This window comes from Fusarium flagelliforme (genome assembly GCF_020744385.1).
Source record: "Fusarium flagelliforme strain FIESC 12 MPI-CAGE-AA-0113 chromosome Unknown B0J16scaffold_1, whole genome shotgun sequence".
Classification (NCBI taxonomy): Eukaryota; Fungi; Ascomycota; class Sordariomycetes; order Hypocreales; family Nectriaceae; genus Fusarium; species Fusarium flagelliforme.
Genome location: NW_025763503.1, coordinates 7,406,177 through 7,428,283, shown reverse-complemented (window position 1 = coordinate 7,428,283; position 22,107 = coordinate 7,406,177). Strand labels below are relative to the sequence as shown.

Below are 22,107 nucleotides of genomic sequence, written 5' to 3'. Positions count from 1 at the left end.
TAAGTAAGGGATAGCGGGGAGGGCCGAGACGGGAACGGGAGCATATACTCTATGTAGTATTTAGGCAATGGAACGAGTTTCCTGGGGGGCCAGACCATAGTATCATGAGTGGACGATGACATCCGGTACACGAGTACCTGAGAAAGAGGGTGAGGGTACATTGGACCATGACTGTGGCGTTTTCTATACCAACCGTGATCATCCTTGCCCTTGAATCTTTCAAACCCCTGTCCCAGTATGTTGGGTTGCAGGCATAGCCTGGCCTAAGTATTGGCATCGCATCGCATTGCATCTTGTGGTGGAGTCGCCGATACTATCGACACGGGCTCTTGGAAAAGAGAAAAAGCCCTCGAGAGGGTGAGTCATCTGTTTGGTCGGCCAGAAAATAGCAAGCGGAGCCCATACATTCAACTGCGCCGCGTTCCTCCTTCGGGGTGCATGTCGTTATTATCCAGTAGGAAAGCCCTCTTGCCATCTAGACGAGGTGATTGGGCATCACATCCCGGTAGCGATTTGCACTGAAATCCTGGTCATTTACAAAGACCCTTGGATGGAGTGGGGCAATAGAAACGAGACATTCACAACCCAAAAGGATAGACAATTTTTGTTAGTAGTATCTGAAGACGACCACTGGACAGCGAAGAATCGACTAGACTTGTCTGCACCGTTAAACTTGGCGGAGCGGTCCTGAAAGGGATGGGCCGCTCAGGGGACGATTATGGTGTTGGTCAGCTACTAACCTACCTATGGACAAACAACAAGAAACAAGAACCCAAAGTAGAAATACGAAAAAACAACAGTAAGAAACTAGGTATCCAACCAAAATCTATCATCTCCAAAACACAAAAAAAGCCTGACCAAGATTTGATGCGGGTGCAGGGGATAAGAACAAGACTTGGCTCTGGTGGGTGTTGAAGATGTTGGTTGCGTCCGCTTTTGGAGATGATGAAGATAGGAATGAGACTTGAGGGGGCGGCAAAGTGTATCCGCAACTGACTGATTATCTTTTCTCCTTGACATCTCAGTTTTTGACTGTCAAGGATACATAAATCTATCTGTCCATCTCTCCGGAGCCGAAGTGTCAAAGGCCAGCCCATGGGTTGTATCAGCGGCATCATAGATGCTCTATGGGTGTGTGAAAGAAAGAGAGACATCACTGTCACGGTGACAGTCACCACGGGCGCTTCTTCCTCGCTTCTTCAGCACATGCGACGTCGTTGCAAAGGCATCTGCATGTCTTAGACATGCATATCAAAATGTCTCACTTTGGCGCTCTCTCACAGGCCGATCTATCCTGCATGTCTTGCCCCCAATTCCTAGTTCTAGCCTCACCTTCCGAGTCTATTGACCGGTGTCAGCAAATACGCCAGGCACAAAGATAGGCTTTTTGGTGTCTATCAAATAGACTCATCACGATCATGAACAATACCAACGATACTTTGGTAGACCTGCATGTATGGACCTTCGGATCCAGTCATGAGTGGACCTTGCCTTGTTGAGCTTCACTGATATCTTTTTACTGTATGAACCTTATAAGAGTAAAGCCCGTTGGGACCTGGACTAACGGGTTCAACGGGCGAGTTCTGCCCCGCATGGGGAAAAGTCTAACTCTCGATGTAAAACTATCCAACGAAGGATGAGCTGACTGCAGCATCTCGGATTGTATTTGATGTTTTCTACATTCGCAATATGACAAGAACAAAAAGCGACCTCGAATCAACTCCTCAAATGACACACACTACAGAGTACCGTGCACATCCATGACCAGGGTCGAGATCCTGGGGCGAGATACTCCCCTGCCCTGTAAGTGAAAGACCGACCTCCAAGCCCCAGACCAGCTGCAACTCATGCAGTTGCAGCTGCACGACCATGGCCCATATATGGCCCAACTTACGTACTCTAAGATAAGAATAGCATCATGCCAGAGCTCTCCATGTAACCGGAATCGGCGTTGGCGTCGAGCGGCGTTTAGATAGACGCGGGAATAATGGGCTTTTCACGGCAGTTTTCGTAGGCCTCTCTTCATGATATCAAAGTCGGTGAGAGTTTGTTCAAGAGAAAGTTTACTTGGAAGAAGATAGACCGACGGTTTGGACGTTCATTCAGCCCTGGCGCCCAGCAAATTTTGCTTCGTACCGCGGACACGGGGCTTTATTCTTTCACCCTCGCTCTCATTCGTCAAAATTGTCTACGCAAAGCGCCCAGGAGTCGCCATCGCCAAAGGACTCACAGATTCCATTGGTTGACGATCAAGGACTTTCTACCAATGATGAAGATGCAACCAGACCCGTCAGATTGGACTCCATGATAGGGAGACGTCGTAATGTAAAGAATCCCTTCTCCTGCATGTGTTTTCTTCTGTGCGCTGTAGCAACTATGAACGGTTTGATCCATAATGCCCCTCAACCCGTTCGCCAATCCTCGCAGAAGAGCTGCATCTCGGCCAGACCCTTATTGACAAGGGTATGCTATATTTCGGCAAAGAGGGAGCTCATCTTGACAGCAAAAACTCTGTTAGTCGATGGATCTTACAGCGAAGCGAAGTGCTGTACTCAATTTGACTCATGAGCTGCGACGCATTAAATTCTTGAATTTACGTATTGGCTAGACGCTCAGAGTTCACCGCCATTGGTGTTAGTCCCGTGATAGACGTTGAGCGTCAAAAACGCTCACGAGACCAAAGAAGCAAACCTGTTTGAAACGGTCGGTAGTCGAACAAGACGCACAATCACGTCATTTTCAGAGACACAAGGCATTCTGTCTTGAATATTCCATATCGGTATGCGCCATTCTCACAAGATCAAGTCCCAAACGTTCGGTGAAGGATTGAGCCGCCAAGTTGGGTCCAGATCGGTGTGTGGTACTAGGCCCTGTAGGCATTGGGGCACCTTGGCTAGCTGAGAATAGCAATAGTACAATGGCCTAGAGCTAGAGATTTACAGCTCGGAATAGTGGCAAGGCGAGAAAATGAATGCGCTGGCAAGGCGGCAAACGCGTCTTGACGTCGATAAACCCGTCTTTCCAGCATGTCGTTCCTGGATCAGTCTTAGATCTTGCTGCACGATGGAGGAACATGTTGCCAAAAGTGGTTACTAGAGGAGGCATCCCATTATGCGACTGCAGCTCCGCCACAGCAAAAAAAGAACAATTCCCATGTCGACCGCCACATAAGGCTGGTGTCCCTGCTTTCTGGGAAAGAGAGAGGGCTTCACTGACGTGGCAGTTGGCTCGTGGCTGGCCACTCCGGCAGTCTCCCCCTGTCAGTGTGGCTTGTCAGTGGACCGAGCCAATCAGAAGTAACTCGATGCTTGAATTTGAGATACCCCTTGTAAAGTCACTCGAATTCAAGATGAAAGTACTCTCTACTTTGGGCAGCGGTGAATGGCAAGCTGCAAATGCAAGACGGTTCTTTCTCGTAGTGCAGCTTTGCCTCATTGACAACTCATCAAAAATCTGCAATATTTCCAGCCAGCCCAATATCCGTAATGAAGCCCATTATCTCGCTTGGAGGATGATCGAGCGGGCCACCACCGAAATAGAGAGGGTGACTTAGAGGGAATAACAGGCTCTGGTACGTCCAACGGCAACTGGAGACACTGGAGTATCTGTCCGGGGTGATCCAATTGCCTTAGCCGCCTCCTGCCAACCATAGCCGCCAGACGGCTCGGCGACCAGGGTTGCCTTATCGAATGAGCAGGGGTTTTGCCATTGCTATTGGTTAGTCGTTGGAGACTGGTCTTGAAGCTAAGCGTTTGGGAACATGACAGCCAGAGGATCACGTTGTTGGTGATCACGGTATTATCTCGCTTTATAGTGCCTGCTCCTCTTGTTTTATTAAAGACGTTGGCCATTGGGACATGGCAGTCGCGGCACGTTTGTCTAGCACGAACAAAGTCATCCGACAACGGAGATAGTGGCTTGCGTCTTCTCACAGATTATATACCTTTTAGGGACTGTGGGATTAGCGCAACCGCGGGTCTGTGTTTCTCGTTGGTTCTAAGTCTTGGAGCTATTCATCATGTGCTTCCTGGTTCCGATCATCGAAACAGACGAGATCCCAGCGATCAAGGTCCATCCCTTCTCCTTTCTCCATCACCAACATCGATCTGCTTAATGGCTAGAGGTATTCACGAATCACTGGCACTTGTGTATTTCTTGAGTCCTTACAGGGCTGGTTCTCAGAATTCTGGTCAAGCTGTAAGAATATAACGCAAACAATCGGCCAATATAGAGTTGAGCTACGAAAACTACTGAACTGTCTTTTCTGTTTTGTCAGTTACTTCGTCAGCCATGAGCCCTTAGTGCAGCTGATTGTCGAAGTTGTCATCGGTGCCTGCAGGAACATGAAAACTTTGTCTCCTGTCCATCCAGAACTTCCGCCGAGGCCTCTTAGTACAACATAATACACCATCAGTCAGAACTGGAGCATCAAGAGTCCAGATGGTCCTGGGAATAGGGGTATCGCAAGACCAGCATCGCGGCCCCGGCAGTCGTGCAACGGCGCACAAATCTCTCGGGAGCTAAAGCTCAAACGAGACTTCCCCGTCCTGGAAGCTCACTCCCGCCGTATCCTCTGTGGGACTCAAGCAAGGTCATGGTGTTGAGGTGTAGTGGATATGCATGCGAAGCTTCAAGTCAGCCTGGACCCAACTTGTACTGTATCCATCTTCGGTTCGTATCCGAAAAGCCTCCTACCAAGAGGCTAGCATAAATGAGGTTAAGTTGCTTGATCTCCATAGTGTTGATCAAAATTCAGAAGTTCGGAGATGCTAATCCTTAGTTCAAACGGGAAGCCATTCGGAACGTCTGATTGCTTCCGATTTCGAGGGATCATCCCAGTAAAAAAACTCGCGTATACAAAGCCACCGTGTCCGGATAACCTCAAGATAGGGGAAACTTGAGGTAGCTGGTATGTTGGTCTTGTTCTACTGACCCGAGATATTTCGGATTGTAGAGTATTTTTCTTGTAAGCGGGATTTCCGTTGAAGCATATTCTCCTCAGGTTATCGAAGGCGTCGACAAGAAGACCTTCCCAAAAGAAAATCTACCATTTAGGCTGTCCGTTGCAATGTCTTAATGAAATCGACAACGAATCACCTGCCAGTTCATGGAGTAGCAAAGGAATTGACCCTTGATCTGGGAAGATGAATGTTTCCAACACCGATAAACTGACTTGATACCTTACGGTGCGAACAGCCCAGTCTTGGAGATCCTGAAGGCTTTGAGCGATGGAAGATAAATTGACCGACCGAAAACGCCGAGTTCCTCTTTATTCATTTAGTATCCTTAATAATCTGCGCTGGGAAACGAAAAATAAAGTTGTTGTGCAAATAGTGAAGTCCATTCATGTAAGTATGTTTTGCCCCCTTCCGATAACGTTGTTGTCCAAGGGATCAGTTCCCAGCGAATCTAGCTGCGCGTTTCTCTGCCTTGGCCTTCTCCGTCGGGTCGTTGAGAATGCCACTTCGGGTCGCGGCGCCCTCTTTTCGAGCGCCGCCGTCACGACCTCCGTCGCGGCCACCGCGTCCTTGACGTCGTCGGCCGCCAGGACCGTTTCTTCGGTCCATACTCTGTCGCTTACCCGGTCGGCTGCCTTCGGTCTCAGTCTTAGCCTCTCGGCCTCGCTTTCGCGAACGCTCAGGAAGAGCGGAGTCTAGGGTAGTAGCCAACTCCTTCTCGTCGAGACCGAATCGCTTCGCACGGTCGGCGCGCTTCTTCGCGTCATCATCCTCCTCAATGCCGAAACGCTTAGCGCGTTCGAGTCGCTTCTTAGCCTCCTCGTCGGCAGCAGTGGATGACAATCCAGCGGCGTACTTTTCGGACTCAGCAGCAGCCTTGGCCTCTGCGGTCTCCTCAGGCTTCTCCTCCGCAGCCTCCTCAGCCTTTGCAGGTTCGGCGGGAGCAGCCTCAGCAGCAGGAGCCTCGGTGGCGGGCGCAGAGGTAGTAGCGGGAACTTCAGCGGCAGGTGCGACGGGAGCTTCGTCGTCACTGTAACTAATCTCGTCCTCCTTGTTCTCGGCTGAAAAGGACACGATTAGTCGATGTTTTCTTCGATGCGACGAATTTTGCGCGCGAGGAAATAGGGGCGAATCAGGATTCGATGGACGTACCGGGCTTCGTCTCTGGCTCGGACTGCTTGTTGTCGTTCTCTTGGAGTCTTGAGATCAGATCTGCTTTGTTGCCAGTCTGAGGAAGGCCCTTCTCGGCCAATAGCTTCTTGAGCTCAGGCACCTTGAGCGTGGCGTATTCAGCCATTATGTGAGAAATGGGGATTGAAAGAGCGTTGATTGAATTCTGAACGTGACAGCGATCCGGATTGTTGATAATGGCTTCGAGCAATAATGATGCGCGTGGGATTGATGGCTCAGAAGAAAGTTGATGAAGAATGGAAGCTCAGCTTTGGTACGCGCGGTTGGGGATGACGCTTGGTGTATGAATTCTAGATTTTAGTGGGTCGCAGTTCCTTTGTTTGGTATCAAGGCCTGACAGTATATCTAAGCCACTGAAGCAGGTCTAAGTGGTGGAAGGATTATTGTCAGCACCCGAGCACAAATTCCTTTCTGTTAGCAGGGAGATGGACGCGCACGGACCATCCGAGCTCACAAAGAAGCCCAGGGAGCTAGCGGAGCTAGCAGAGCTCTCTATCCGTAGGCTCCATACAAACTGTTGGTAGGCCTCATTCTTCTACACAGTGAGTCAAACTTGCAGTACAGTCCATATTACTTTACAAGCTCGGCGCAACAAAGAAGATGCAAGCAGGGTAACAGCAGCCGTGCTTGCATTTCATCCTCACCAAACGACGAGACGGTGCACCATTGGTTGGCTGGCTAGCACAAACGGGTCACGAATAAGGGACCGGCAGCCTCAGAATACCGATACCACATGATTACATCTAGAATTGGATGGTTGTCGAGGGCCTCACGTGGCCGCCTGTAAAGTGCATCCGTTCGATGTAACCCCAGAATGGCCTGTACAGCTGAGCAACCTCTTTTTGTACTTGTGCAAGAAGCGTACAGAAAGAGTCCCGGACGCAAGGGTCCGAGATATAGCATATCTTGGTTTCTGTATGAACACTTTTGACAGTATTCGTGATTCTGAATTAGAGTGCATCACAATAATATGGAGGCGGACAGTGCAGTTAGGTCCCTGAATTTGTTCCCCAGACTGCCCTATTCAGAGGTTAAAAAGCTTGCTGCCACAGATCTCCCCCCTAGCCCAAGCCCGACCTTCCGGATCCCAGTCCGGCTTCTCCACAGCTCGTAAAGTAGGTAGGTACCAGACCAGGGGAAGGAGAAGGAGGAGACAAAACGTCGAGTAGGTATCCGTACAGTATCACTCGAAATAATTTCTTGGCTTTTGGCCCTTTTTTGCGGTCAGGAAGTTGAGATTCTCCTGTTTTCATTTTAGATTTGTATCCAGTCAAAGAGTCTCATTTCGGTAACTGTTTCTCTTTTTTCCCTTTTTTTTTCTTTCCAGTGAAGTACAGTAGCTCGCCACTCTCAAGTCTAAACTTCATTAACCCAACTTTAACTTGCTTGGGTTTCGTCTCGTCACGTCCCCCTCTTCCCGTCCCCACGATTTGTCGATCGCTTCATCTGATATCAACCTTGACATCAACGACCTGCGAAAGCCTCGACTTCAATACAGAACCACGTGCGACCCTCAAGACCACCCGAACTCGACCGGAAAACTCGGGCGCATCCATTTCTGTCACTGCCACTCTCGACTCGACCTCGAACCATGCAATAGCCATCGCCCGACCCCTTAGAAGATGCGAAAAGCTCAGCCTACCATCCAGTCCCCGAATGCCCGTTCCAATTGCCAGCACCTGGCTATTTCCACTTGAAACGACCAGCACTTTATAATCATTCTTGAGCGGTTCTTGCCCAGGTGTTGACCTCCATACTTCGTCAATCCTTGCATCATGACTCGACGAATTGTACGTCTCGATCTCCAAACTCCCTTACATGGGGAGCATACAAAAGTCCGTTTGACTGACTATATTCCACTCTATAGGTCCGAACAGCTGCTCAGCTTGCTGGCGCTGCCCTCTTTACCTTCCTCGTCATCGCTTTCCTCGACCGCAACTATCGTGTCCTCCCCAATTCGATCCATGGCTACATGCCATCCCACCATCCCGGACTTATCGTTACCGATGTCACAATAGTCACATGTTCAAGTGTCAATCCATTTTCTTCCTGCGATCAAGGAAAAGAATGGCACCGGGTCGACAAAGACCTGTATCTCGGTAGAACATGGACTACGAGCGCCTATTTGTATGTCATGCGCAAGCATGAGGAGGACCTCACCGAGGAAGACCGAGTTGTGGTGGACGTTGCCGTCGGTAGGCTTCAACCCCAGCCTAAAGGCGAATCCGATGACCCTTGGGAGCCTCGCGCTGCGGGTATCTGGATCAAGCGTTCAGCCAAGAGGAAGGCTAGCGACTCGAAGCAGGCTGTGACCGACCTTGATGTTCTTTTCGGAGATGATGCTGTTGAGGCAAGAGAAGGATATGCTGTCACGGGGACACCCCTGCTGTTGAACACAGGCGGCCACTTGCTTTGCGTTCAATTGACTGTGCGCCGAGGCCCGGCCCGTGAGGTTAAGAAACCTCAACCTAGGATCAACAAGGATGGACGATACAAGATTATGCAGATCGGTGATCTGCATCTTAGTACTGGGGTCGGCGCATGCCGTGAGGCCGTTCCTGATTCCTACAATGGTGGTAAATGCGAGGCTGATCCCAGGACACTGGACTTTGTCAACCGGATTCTTGATGATGAGAAACCTGATCTCGTAGTACTGAGTGGTGACCAAGTCAACGGTGACACAGCACCAGACGCACCAACTGTTAGTGTTTCACCCAATTTCCTTGTCACAGTATTGCCTACTAACATCATCCAGGCCATGTTCAAGATCGTCTCTCTCCTCATTGAGCGAAAGATTCCTTATGCAGCCATTTTCGGCAACCACGATGACGAAAAGACCATGTCTCGCGAGGCGCAGATGGCAATTATGGAGAACCTTCCATACTCGCTTTCTACTGCTGGCCCAGCTGAAATCGACGGCGTTGGCAACTACTACGTCGAAGTCCTGTCTCGTGGGAAGACCGACCATTCTGCGTTGACCATATACCTTCTTGATACCCACGCTTACACACCTGATGAGCGCAACTTTCCCGGATATGACTGGGTTAAGCCTAACCAGATAGAGTGGTTCAGAAAGACAGCCGCGGGTCTCAAGAAGAATCACAATGAATACACCGGTCGACATATGGACATCGCCTTTATACATATTCCTCTGACGGAATATGCTGACCCAGCACTACCGCGTGTTGGTGACTGGAAAGAGGGGGTTACCGCCCCCGTCTATAACTCTGGCTTCCGCGATGCCCTGGTAGAACAGGGCGTCGTCATGGTCAGTGCAGGACAGTAAGTTTGAGAAGTCACCCTGCCTATCTCAGTCGCTAACCAAGTTCCTAGTGATCACTGCAACGATTATTGCTCCCTATCTATGACAGGTGAGGGAGAGACAAAGATCCCTGCCCTGTGGATGTGCTACGCTGGTGGTTCCGGCTTCGGCGGTTACGCCGGTTACGGTGGCTACCATCGTCGCGTACGTCTATTTGAGGTCGACACCAACGAAGCCCGCATCAAGACTTGGAAACGTCTTGAATATGGGGACACAGCTTCTCGCATACACGAGCAGATTATTGTTGATGGCGGCAAACCACACCCCCTTCCTCCACCTGCATGAGCTTATGACACATTGCTTTTTTCCTGAGGGTAGCAATCGCTTTCTTTTATTTGTAGTTCAGGATGGTTAGCTGCCAGGCCTCTATAGACTGGGGTGGCCTCTTTTTTGTTTATGATAAATATCTGTCTCTGGATGGCATTGAGGAGCATATCGATATTGGTGGTTCTTGTATAACAGTTAAAATATCCCACCTCTTGTTGCGAAAAGCAACGAAACAGAGTTTGACGACGGCATAGTATACAGCGTCAGGATTGGGAATGGAGTTGTTTTTGGTTGTTTGGAACCATGACGAGCCGAAGGCTGAGTTTCCATTATGCTTGGGACTTTCCCATATTGTGTCACTGTGAAGTTGGTTGGATTCATTATATTGTGAATTTGGGGACATTTTTTGAGCTTAGGGTAACCAGCTCAGGTTCAAGGGTGTTTGGCTTCCTATCAAGCAGACAGAGCCAACGACATGGACAGTATCTAGGAAATGAAAACATGTTACAGGCGTCACATCAATCCAAGGATACCGGCTTGTAAAACGTAATCTCTGTTGTCATCCACTACATATATACCACTTCTTCTTTCCCCCACTATGTTCAATAAAAGAGTAACCCCCCCAACATATTCATAAAGACTCCCCAAATCCATGCTGATAATGTACTCCCCCGGGTCCAAGACTGCACCGGAAACCCAGGTCAAATCCGCCCAGACGCCGCCCGCCCATGTCTAGATGCAGAACAACAAGATTGGTATGCACAATCAGATTAAAAAAGGCTTCAAGAAAAATGTGGTATCGTTAAGTCTCACGCTTTGCGATGAGGAGAAAAACAGATGTAGAAATGATGGCGTGCTGAGCAACACCGGGATATCAAGATATAAGAAAATGCAATAACCTGGGAAAGCCCAGGGATGTGAATGTGCTTGTATAAGGACAAGAAAAGTGATAGAAAGGAATTTGGTTGAGAGGATTAGATGGTCATGACTTCTTGATGAACAAGTCGCAGCACCCAGCTTGCCTCTGCGACACTGGCGCACTGGAAGCACCACTTCTTGATGTTGCCGCCTGTCGGGCCCGTAGCTGGAACAACGCCGACAACACCATTGTCGTCTTTCATCTCCTCCCAGACGCCGCAGACGATACCACGGCTGCCCATTGCAGTGAAGCAACCACTGCCCAGGACGGCATCCAGCAACACCTTTGGCTTCTCTGAGTTCTTGCGGGGGATAGTAGTGACAGTAACTCGCTTCTCCATACCATGGTTGGCACGAAGAGCCTGGCGCCAGCCTGGAGGAGGTCGTTGAATGGAGAGCTTGCAGTTGCCAAAGTCTTCCCATTTGGCAGCCGCGACGAGAAGATGCAGTCGGATTTTGAGGTCCTCTGTACCGAAGCTTGAGGGTCCACGGCCGCTGTTCTCGACACTGATTGAAGGTGATCGTGGTGTGGTGTCACCATAAGAGGAAGATCCGGGAGTGTTGGTACCGCCGTAACGGCTGTTGCGCTTGACAGAGGAACGGGCCAAGCTGAAAGGCAGTCCACGTCCTGTAAGCCTTTTGAGGAAGCTGGAGGCGGAGAGAGTGGATGAGGGAGTAGTGCTTGCACCGTCATATGATTGAGTAGGAGCACGAACGGAACCACGGTAGCTGTTCTTACGGCCGAACCAGCTTCGTCGTCGGCTACTTGTATCATCATTCTCCATAGGAGGCCTCTGTTCACCGAAGCTTCTGAATCGTGCTTCGTTTTCGAGTTGGATGAACTTTTGGTTGTTGAGACGAGAATGGTGAACAGACATGTAAAGGTTGTAGCAGTCAGGTCCGTTGTGGCATCGGAAACGGAAGTTGCCTCCGCCGTGAGAATTGGCCATCTGGCAATCTGAGCGAACTGAAGAGCGGATTTCGAGATCAACAGCTGTGCTCTGACGGATGAGCACCAATGGAGTGAGATCAAGTGCAAGCATTGGCTTGTCCCCTTGTTCAGATGAACTGTTGGCGATGTAGGCCTCAATCACACCGGCTTTGACAATGACGGAAAGGTTCTCAGCTGCGATGTTCTTCCACATGCCCTTGTCGGACCACCTGGAAATCATAGCACTGTATCTTTGGACAGTCTCCTCTGGTGCAACCTTTTGTCCGTATAGACCAGCTTGAGAAGCGGAATTGGAAGGTGTCAGGCTGTCTGCTGGGCCTGATAAAATGGACTCATGAAGTTGGTGGCGTTTAGGTTCATCATCGGCATACTCTTCTTCATGCAGTGTCTCCAGATGACTATCAATCTCCTCTCTGATGTTGTCTCGAGATCTGGAGTTGTCCCTAATGCTGACTCCCAGCTCGGTTTCGGGTAGATCGACGCTTTCGATATCATCCTCGTCAGAAGAATCGTAGCTGTAGTCTGATTCGGTGTAGTCTTCCTCCTCGGAGTTCTCGTAACTGCGAGTGTAAGATGTGCCTGATATCGACGACTGGTCCGAAGGCAAGTACTCGTGCTTGAGGGGAGAAGATCCGCGGCGCTTGACTCCGCTGCTGGTAGGTGGTTGAAGAGGAGGCGGCTTGGAGTACTTGGACTTGGCTTGAGGTTGAGGGCTGGGGCTGAAGGTTCGGTGAGCTGGTGGTGGTGGTGCGCCATCATCCCGCTGAGATACATCGCTCTTGCGGATATTGAGAGGATCAGGTTGCATGCTCTGTGAGGTCATAGGTCGCTCATCATATTGGTAGTCGTACTGGTTTGCTGTACCCTGGAGATCGTAATATTCAGGCGACTTTGCAGGAGGAGGAGGAGTCACTGGCGAGGCTGATCGAGGGCGGTATCTGGCTGGAAGTCGCTTGGACGTGGTTGGGCTTGCTGGAGGTGACTCGGCGGCAGATGAGCGGCGGGAATGGGAGTTTCGCAGGGATTGAGCCGAGTATTTGCGAGAAGACCCTCGCACACCGACTGGCACATCGGGCATGCGGGATTGGGAGTATGGTTCATCGTCATCGATCACACTAGGCTCCGGCTCTCTGGGAGGTACGGGAGAGACAGGGAGAATGTCAAGCCAGTCCAAAATCTGATCTTCGTTATCGGTCGTGAGTGTGAGTAGCTCGTGCCATGGCCTGTCGTTGTGTGTTCCCCGTATCATGACAACCATATCAAAATTGTCGTCTCCTGTCCTGGCCGAGATCAATTCAATAGGCACTGGCGGGAACAGAAGGTATGATCGACCCTTGACACCATTCTCACGGATCAAAAGGTCGCCCTTGTCTTCAGGAAAGCGTTGATTGTCTCGGTGTACCAACTCGACCTGGCACTCGAGACGTTGACCATTGGAGTGCGCAAGGTCTAGGGAAAAGAAATCCTTTGCGCTGACTTGACGCGCCGGCTCGATGTACACCTCGTCCATAGCAGTCAGCGTTCGGAGGTCGCGCGATCTGGTAGTGTCGGTGTTGATCGCATCCTCATCTGTCAACCTGGCTGTTTCTTCGCGGTGTCGACGACGGGCCTTTTCTTGTAGATCCTCAAAGTCGTTCATAAGATCGTAGGTGTCGTTAGTTCCGAGTATAGAGTCAACACACTTGAAGAACTTGGCGATTTGCTTGAGTCGGAGCAAAGGTCTCTTGAGCAAATGAGCCACGTCGACTCGCTCTCCGGCGGCATCAACGATATCGCCAGCATCGTTCCGTGGCATGGCACCGACAAGGGAGTCTTCATCATCCAAGACTCCTGCTACCGGTGCAAGGTTGACGACGAGATCTTGGAAGCCCAGCCTCCAAGCGTCGAGGTATTTGTGATAAATGGGTACAACTCCATGGCCCCAAGATGCAAGTCGACGGATATCTTGAATAGGAGCCTTGCGATGAGCCATCTGAAGCTTTTCTAAAGCGACACCCATGTTCACGACAGACTTCGAAAGGGCGTCGGCCTTGGTGACATGGTCACCAGAGCCGAAAAGTTCGTTCGCATTGTCGCCATTAACGACCTGCTGTAGAAGAACTGGAATAACACCAGAGACTAATGTCTTCAACTCTCTAAGATAGAGACTTTCATCTTCGCGAAATTCCCTAAGCAGGTCGTCATTCGTCACATCGTTGGCCCCACCTCGGCTCTTTCGCATACTGGGTCTTGAGCGGTTACTTATGATGGCGCTGGGGACGTTTTTATCGTCGGGCAGTGAGAGCACTGATACAAGATCCGAGTGACGTGTCAGGCGTCGCTTAAGACCAGACCCCTGGTTCTTTGAATTTGAACGAGAATTTGAACGTCGGCTTCCTTTAGTGAAACCGGTGGATTGCGTAAGAGTGGATTGAGTGACATCAGTAGTGACATCCGATTCGACAGCACTAGAACCCTCCTCGGAAAGAATTGTTGACAACTCATACTGGCCCCTAGTTGGCGGTGGGAGACGCGGCCCCATCATACGCGCTGACGGTAAAGCCATCCGAGCATCTTCAGAGTGTTGTTCCTGTTCCTGAGGCTGCTCTCGAGGTTTTTCTTGAGACGGTTCTTGCGGCTCTGGAGTTTGCTTTTGAGGTTGGGGCGTTTTGCGCGCTTCTTCAGGAGATGCGGATCTGACGCTTCTCAACTTTTCAGTCTTGGATAGCACTGTTTCGGTCCCATCTTCGGAGTCGTCGTAAGTGCGTTCGTCATCGTAACGATCATCTTCACGTCGATAGTCGTCGTATCTTGACTCCTCGTATCTTGAATCTTCGTAGCGGGAGTCGTCATAACGGGAGTCATTGTACCTGGAATCGGCATACAAGGTTTCAGGCTCATCATCGTATGGTCGCTCTTCTTGACTTGTATAAGTCTTCACTTTAGGAAGAGAATTGCCTGATTCACCCGTGAAAGCTTCCTTGAGCATACCAAAAAGTGAGTGTTTGGGGCTGGACTTGGCAGGAGAGGCGGTGTTTCGCGTTGCCTTCGTTCTCTTTAAGCCTGCGAGAGGTGAACCTCCCCTTGGCGGGTACTTTGTGTCTTGGCGCTTTGGTTTGGCCTTGGCTTCAGGTTCGGGTGATGATACTGGTGATATTTCTTGTGTAAGTTCTGTTGAAAGCTCTGTTGAGAGTTCCGTAATTGTCTCTGGGGAAGGCTCTCTGGCGGGGGCCGGCTCAGGTTCAGGCTTCGGTTCGACCTTGGGCTCTGGTTTCGGAGTTGCCGGCTTTGGTGTGGCCTTCTTGGGAGGCTCGGGCTCTGGTGATGGTTCTTTGGCAGGTGCAGGCTTTGGTGAAGGCGTAGGTTGTGGTTTCTTCGGGGCAGCCTCTTGTACAGGCTCCGGCGTCGCTGGTAGTGGCTCATGGATAGCTTTATCTACCGTATCTGGTTTGCTCATAGTCGAGGAAGACACTTTCCTTTTCTCGGTGCGAGATGCAGCGCGACGAGTCCTGACAGTCTCGGGAGAAGATGGTTCATCTGACAAATCGTCATCCAAAGGCTTTCCTTTGGACTCACCCTCAACAAAAGGATCAACCGTAGTATTCAGCCACTTCTCAATACTGGTAGGCTTATTAGGCACAGCGTCCCTTGGGGGAGGGTGCTCATTGATTTCGTGAATCACCTTGCTGGCGCCCTCCATGACCTTCTTGAAAACCTTTGGCATGTTCTTGAAGCTGGTGTTCCTTTCGGGCTTCGCAGGGCGAGCAGGACGGATAGGACGACTTCGGAGTGGTCCTCCACGAGCACGTAGAGGTAGATCAAGTTCAGTAAAAGCAGAGTTGCCCCATGGAATTTCTCCTGGGATGTCTGCTATAGACTTGGCCAGAAGACTGGAAGACAAATCTGATCCATCAATTTGAGAGGGCTCAATGGCGGACTCATCATCATCATCAGGCACCCACGTTTCCTTGCCCTTTTGCTTTGTTGTCGGAGGCTGGTAGCTCTTGGGTCGAGGTTTTAGCTTGCCTGATGATGGGGTTCTCTTCTTCGTGGGAGTATCAACCGTGGGATTTTCTTTCGTAAGTTTGAAGGGTACGGTATTTGTCCTTGTTGTCTTGGACCATTCTGAACCCTCGAAAGTTTCGGCGTATTTACTTAACGATATTTTTGATGAATTATCTCCATTAACGCTCTTGGTGTCTGTCATTTGCTTCTTCATCTCCTTTTTCACGTCGCTCATACTAGGTCTCCGTGAGCTAGGAGCAGATTTCAGCCGTAATCTGACACTCCGCACCGTACTTCCGGCATTGGACGAGACCTCGCTCATAGGTCTTACTCGGATTCCTTCGTCGTCAGTGAGTGGCGTTCTGATGGCCTTCACCCGGATACCATCACCGCTCTGTCTCTTCTTATTCATGGGTCTGACTCGGATTCCGTCATCTGGTCCTGGTGTTGACTTGGCAGAGCGCTGCGCAGTTACTCGACTGCTGTTGACATTGCTTACTGTCAATTCGCTATCACTCATGAACTCGCTATCTGTGTCGTCCATCCATGGCTTTGCGCCGACCGATTTAGACGACTTATGACTCCTCGGTGGTGGTGGATCTGGAATTTCAACCATTTCTGCCCAAGCCTTGACTCTGTTGGCGACCTTGGGATTAGCTTGGGTGCGGAAGACAAAGTCTTTTGGTATTTTTCCCGGGGCGGGAACTTTAGAAGGTGAGGTCTTCTTGGTTCCATGCGTTCCATGCGTTCCATGCTTCCGATTCCTTCTCCAATGTTCGTCACTAACAACACGTTTCTTAGGCGGTGGTTTCACTTGTTTTCCCGGTGTCGGTGTTGTTGGTGTCATTGGTGTCACTGGTGGTGGTGGCTCGGGTGACTTGATGGGTGTTTTGGCGGGGGCCTCGTCAGGTGTAGCCTCTACATCTCCTGTGGCCTCTGCGGCCTCTGTGGCCTCTGTGGCCAGAGTCTCGTTCGTCTTATTGTTGGGTGGTTTGGGCTTCTTCCTCATCTTGATGCGGACCCGATCCTCCTCCGTCACACTCACAAAGTCCTCGTCTTCGAATGCAACATCAGGTGGTTCGGTGGCTGCGTCGTCTGGAGTCTGCTCCATAGCCGCAGCATTGGCCTTTTGCCATTTCTTAACTCGATCACGGACGCCATTAGGGGGTGGGACGCGCTTGACTTGAGACTGCTTCATTTCATGGCGCAACTCAGCTTTGACAGCCTCCAAGCTCATCCTCCTCTGGCGCTCGGCCGCCTGCCGCGACCTCGAGGGTCGGCCTAGAAGAAAGTCATGGAGAAGTGTGGGCTCTTTTGTCGATTTAGCACGCGGTCGGCCGCGAGCCGCTGCTGGCGGCGCCGACTTGGGTGTCTCTTTTCCATCGTTCTCCTCGGTGGTCTTCTGCGGGGTCTCGGGATCTAGGACGGCTTCCTCTACAGCTTCCTCTGGAGAGGTCGGGTTTGATGATGACATGATCTCAGCTACCTAGAAATTGGAAGTGGTGAGCTTGTTGTTCGGCCCAGCCGCATACGTGGCGGGGAAGCATGATGCGTCACAGAGGGGGCAGCTCTCATGAGATTCATACCTGAAGCTCGGTAACATGCTGCGCAGCTGTCGCAGAGAAGCGGTCGGGGTCCAAGTCGAGGCCGAAGTCGCTCTCTCGATGCTTGGCGATAAACGACCGTTGATGTCGTCAATGATACGTTGTCGGATTATGGTATTGCAGCGTCCGGTAAAGTTTACAGGAAGCTTTGGAGAAAGGCGGAGCAGCCGTTGAGCTACACTGGATGCAATCGCAAAGGAGGAATGAAGAACGATAGTGGGTAGGTATGCAGGAAGAGGGGAAGATGACGGACGGCGACGTAATACTTCCGGGTGACAAAGTCAATGAGATGGCAAAAAGCTTTGTGCAAATGATAGGATAATGGAGGGTTCTCCAAGATGTGAGAGGTTACGGTAAGATTGTTATGCCACTCAGACTCATGCCCTGAGCTGTTGGAGAGGGCCCTCCATTCAATTTGGAGGTTGCGTCCTGGACCATTGACATTGACTTGAGTCGCGGGTGTCCCAGGTAACCAAATGGGGCCCCACCTCGAGCTCAGTGTAAACAACACTTAAGCTACCATCTCACCTATCAGGGTCAGGGATAGTGGGATGTGGCGCCGCATTGACAGGGACTATTCCAGGGCTTCAGTGGGTCAATTATCAAACCCCTTGGCCATAGATTAGTGGGTTTCAGTAGACGTCTGTCATATGATAGGCTAGCGTGCCCTTGAAGACAATCATCTGTCCAAGCCCACTGCGACAAATCCAAGCCTCCCGTGTCTGGCTGTACCCGATCTCCGATTTTCTCCAATCCGGTATTGCTTTGGGCATTGAAGATCTACAATGATGGGCTTCCTTATTTACGAGGTGGAATGTCTTGATCTCCAGGGTCCTTTCAATTTTCCCAATTCCCATTGAGGATATACTATCCGTACCAACTCTATACATTAATCTCATTTCCAAGCCCATTCAATAACCGACATGCTGCACTACCATTAATCTACGCAGACTACCATCCATTGAACAACACAGCAATAACAACATTGACATGGGTGTCCCTCCCAAATCTTGGCCAAACAGCTGCTAGCCTCAAAACGCCATACAGCGCCTTGTTTTCGTTGCTGACGACGACTGACTAAAGAAGCAGAAAGAACAAAGAGGAGGCCAACCAATCTTAAGGCCAAGAATAGTTATATTGTTTCAGCCACAGGCATAGCAGTTATCCAAGTTTCGTGCATTTAGACTTTCCCAACCGCGGAGAAGAACCATGGTCATGGAGCCAATCTCGCCCGTTGGGCATCCATAGATCACGATGAACTACCTTCTGGCTCGATGCAAAGATAAGCAAGCGGTGCTTGGTTTTTTGTTGCCGAGCATGAACGTTCCATTGAGAACTGAACAGGTATACCGCCTTTTGTTGACCCGCAAATACTCCCGATCAACGAAAATAATATCTCGAGATCCGAAAAGTCTCAAGTTTCTAGAATTGTGGCGCCGGAATCCGCTACCGAGATCTTAAACGTCCACTTCCCGCATACCTTGTCGAGTTAGGGAGTCAGGTATTTCAGCTTTCATGAACGATTAGTGTTTCGGAAATCTGGTTAAGCATATGTTCCAGAACGTGTTGTGTTCAACTTATCTGGGGTTGAGAGACAACTTACCCTAGAACAGCAGATGTTCTGCAACGGGATCTATCCAACAGTTGCACAACCGAACCAGGGTGATATATTACAAGAACATTAGAACTTAGGAGCAAAGATAGTGATACTGATGGTCCCCTAGCTATGGCTGTTGAATATGAGTTTAATAATACTATTACACAGAATGGAGTGACATCATTAAGCCCAAGAAACTAGCCGATATGAATGGTATGGAACGAAGTGGACTGTTTCATTGCAGTGAAATGAAAGCCCGGAGTACCCGAATATTGGAACGAATTTCCATCCTCAAGACAATATCCAAGTGTGTGTCACCTGACAGAGTCTTTGTCCGTACTAATCTCAGACATGACCAACCCCTAGTAGCTGTTCCAAGGAAGCACAAAGAAGAGCCACATCACGAGGACAAACAGACTTTAGCTTAAATACAATTATCAGAGTTTCAGTCTCACGAGGTACAAAGACTCATTGTGTCACAGGATTAAAGTGCGAAAAAAATATTGTTCAAAACTAATTCCAATGTATTGCGCAGACCGGTATCCCCGAAATCCAAATAGGTATCGAAAACGGATTGCTCCAGGAAAATTGTACTATGAACGAGTATATGCCTGATGAGTTTGTGTGTTCCCAGTCACTCAGATCCTCCCCAACAAATGAAAATGATGCATCAAATGAATGCATGCCCAGCAAATAGGTATCCTTTCCCTGGACCAGCCATCGCTTCCTGATCCCAACCCTCCCGCCATGCAAGCCTTGAACGCCGCCTATATGCAGATGCTACCTGGGATAGATGCTAGAAAGAAATGAACTTGAAATGATATGCAAAACCTGAACGCCGACTTATGCAAGATGTCTCCTCCTCTTCCTCTTCGCAGCCTTGAGCTCAAACCTCAACAGCTGGAAGCACAAAGCGAACCTTCTTGGTAGGCTTGGTCTTCTTCTCCTTTCGCTTCTCACCCTCAACATCCTCATCATCGCTGGTGTCACTGTGAACACCACAGCTGCTTCCAATCTCACTCATCAACTCCTCCTCGGTCTCCTCCTCAATGGACCATACATCAGGGCTTGGCTCCCTCCATAGTTGTCCAGGTCGACGAGATGCTGAGTGACCCCTTGAGCTGGCTCCACGACGACCACGTCCCCTTGACCTGCCACGGAGCTTGGGGCTGCTTGAGAGGGTGTTTGGTGAAAGCAGTGTGTTGTTGGCGGTTTGGTTGAAGGCAGGAGTCTTGGGACGGACTGGTGGGCGGCTGTTGATGAAGAGATCCCGGAGTGAAAGTAGGCCGTGCTTGTTTGGTGAGAAGCTGATGTATTCCTCCTCATCGTCGTCGTCGTCATCCTCGTTGTTGGACTCTGAGATCTCGGAGCTGGAGTCGGGAGACATAGGTCGTAGGCCAGGCTTGCGGAGTCCATCGAGGGTGGATGGGCTTACACTGCGGACAAAGAGACGAGGGGCACTGGCGTCTTCGATACCTGCGTCAAAGTCGAACAGGGCATCATCCGCATCGTCGTCGAGATCCAGAAGAGGAGCTGGTGTAAGAAAGTATGTAAGAGGATCATCGTCGATGTCGTCTAGGGGTGGGAGGGGAGTTGTCTTGGTAGAGATGGTTGGCTTGAGGCGCATCTGAGTCGGAGGCCAGGAGTCCCGACGAGAGCGCATCTCAGTTTCGGTAGTCATATTGTTGGTTACTCGTAGAGAGTAAGCAGTAGGTAGAGCAGTAGTAGTAGGGTAGAGTAGAGTTGCTTTGATTTGATCGAGTATCTATCGAGGAGGACAGAGGTATATAAATGCAGGGACCTCGTGTAAGTGGGTGTGGGTGGCTTGAAAGGCTTCACCGCGATTTGGGTGTTAAAACAAGGTCGAAACAAAGACGGATTGTTTTAAGGCTAGAAAGTGGATGCCCTGACGTCTTTTTCCATGGAAGAACCTTTTAAGTCACTCACCGCAGACAGTTTCTTGTGCTTTGTGGGAGTGAACACGAAGAACGCTGAGGCTGATGAATGGTACTCGAATAGGATCAAAGAATAAGCAGTGAACGGGCGAGGATGCCTCATCTATATACTCATTCAAGCGAGCCTCTCTCCACGACTTCACTCACATTCCACAGGCTACTACTATCTGAGACATATCACACAGGCATCAGCCGTGCAGCAGGCAGGTTGATACTGCTAGGCATGGGCATGGCTGGAAATAGGGCCCCAAGGAGAATATGGCTGCATGAACCCACTCACAAAAACAGGGCTGTATCTCCAAAAGCGGCCCAAGTCCCAGTCATAATCTGGAATTCCTGTAAGCCCCGAGGGCCTTGTGAGTGTCTATGACTGGGAAAATGGGTGGTCATCGGCCTACCTCTTTTGGGCGGGGCATAGCAAAGCCTAGTCTGTGACTCTGCACGTGAAGTCGTTTAGCCAAGAGAGATACGAACATGTAGAGTCGCGCGCACGACGACGCCACGCGGCCCGAAGATGGGATAGTCGGGAGGCGCCGGCTCTGAAAATGGAAGTCATGGGTTTGAAAATAGCGGGTTGATAAGCAAACAAGGGACGAAGATGAGCTGAGAAGAGTTGGTGGCTGACGATAACTCAGCGCCTTTGGCTATCAATATTGGGGTGCCACGGGCTCAAGTTGGCAGTGATAAACAGGTTCAAATGCACCTAGGGTCCACGGGTCTAGCGCTGCAGCCGCCAGTAAAAAGGTAAAAGGTAAGATGGAATAGGTGATCTACCGTGAATCTTGGGAGGGAGGGAGGAGAGATGGCGAGCTGCTTCACTACACACTATAGCCACTAGTCTTAGTAGATCATGACCCCTCATTCGTCCATCTGAACATGGGGGTTGGATTCGTGATGGACTTTTAGCAATGGTATTTCCTTGGAAAAGAGAGAAAAAGACCCAAAGTCCGTCGCGGGGTCGGTGCTATTGTCCGTACTTACGATGCCTAGTGAGACATGATAGACATGGTTGACACCACCACCACAGCCAGATATTCTCATCTGACTGTGCCTCTGCCCTCTGCTCTCTGTCTCAGCTCCACCGGCCAAGCCGGAACATCTCGAGAGGAGTCATGCTTTACCCCTCAGGGACAAACAATGATTCAAATTTGCGATCGGGCATTTCCTACCAGATCGATCCGCAAATGAGGCCTGTTGTGCATGGTGCCTTGCAGCTTTGATAGCGTATCCGCAAAGACTCCATATTTGGGTTATCACGCTTCGGGTGTTAAGCACGCGAGAGGGGAAGCATGAGGTTCTTTTTTAAAAACTCTGCTTCTTCTGCCAACTTCCAGGGGCTGGTAAAGTTGGTATGAGAAT

General features: G+C 50.2%; 5 protein-coding genes across 5 annotated transcripts; 2 read left to right on the top strand and 3 right to left on the bottom strand.

Annotated features, from left to right (window-relative positions):
- The first annotated feature begins 1,677 nt into the window (after window positions 1-1,677).
- Window positions 1,678-2,609, top strand: B0J16DRAFT_331006 (uncharacterized protein). Its single transcript, XM_046126524.1, has one exon. The coding sequence runs from the start codon at window positions 2,305-2,307 to the stop codon at window positions 2,566-2,568; it is 264 nt and encodes an 87-aa protein (XP_045990360.1). The 5' UTR covers window positions 1,678-2,304; the 3' UTR covers window positions 2,569-2,609.
- A 2,784-nt stretch (window positions 2,610-5,393) lies between these two features.
- Window positions 5,394-6,255, bottom strand: B0J16DRAFT_379169 (uncharacterized protein; the record flags this gene model as incomplete). Its single annotated transcript, XM_046130977.1, has 2 exons — window positions 5,394-6,019; window positions 6,111-6,255. The coding sequence occupies 2 exons, from the start codon at window positions 6,253-6,255 to the stop codon at window positions 5,394-5,396; spliced, it is 771 nt and encodes a 256-aa protein (XP_045990359.1).
- A 1,233-nt stretch (window positions 6,256-7,488) lies between these two features.
- Window positions 7,489-9,811, top strand: B0J16DRAFT_44850 (Metallo-dependent phosphatase-like protein). Its single transcript, XM_046133870.1, has 4 exons — window positions 7,489-7,939; window positions 8,017-8,850; window positions 8,905-9,431; window positions 9,483-9,811. The coding sequence occupies exons 1-4, from the start codon at window positions 7,925-7,927 to the stop codon at window positions 9,754-9,756; spliced, it is 1,650 nt and encodes a 549-aa protein (XP_045990358.1). The 5' UTR covers window positions 7,489-7,924; the 3' UTR covers window positions 9,757-9,811.
- Window positions 9,812-10,270: 459 nt separating this feature from the next.
- On the bottom strand, window positions 10,271-17,139 carry B0J16DRAFT_367770 (uncharacterized protein; the record flags this gene model as incomplete). The annotated part of the gene is made up of 2 exons (XM_046130153.1): window positions 10,271-17,078; window positions 17,125-17,139. 2 exons carry the CDS (start codon window positions 17,137-17,139, stop codon window positions 10,713-10,715), a joined length of 6,381 nt encoding a protein of 2,126 aa, XP_045990357.1. The 3' UTR covers window positions 10,271-10,712.
- A 2,439-nt stretch (window positions 17,140-19,578) lies between these two features.
- B0J16DRAFT_44751 (uncharacterized protein) lies at window positions 19,579-20,658 on the bottom strand. The gene has a single exon (XM_046133869.1). The coding sequence runs from the start codon at window positions 20,472-20,474 to the stop codon at window positions 19,680-19,682; it is 795 nt and encodes a 264-aa protein (XP_045990356.1). The 5' UTR covers window positions 20,475-20,658; the 3' UTR covers window positions 19,579-19,679.
- Between the last annotated feature and the right edge of the window lie 1,449 nt (window positions 20,659-22,107).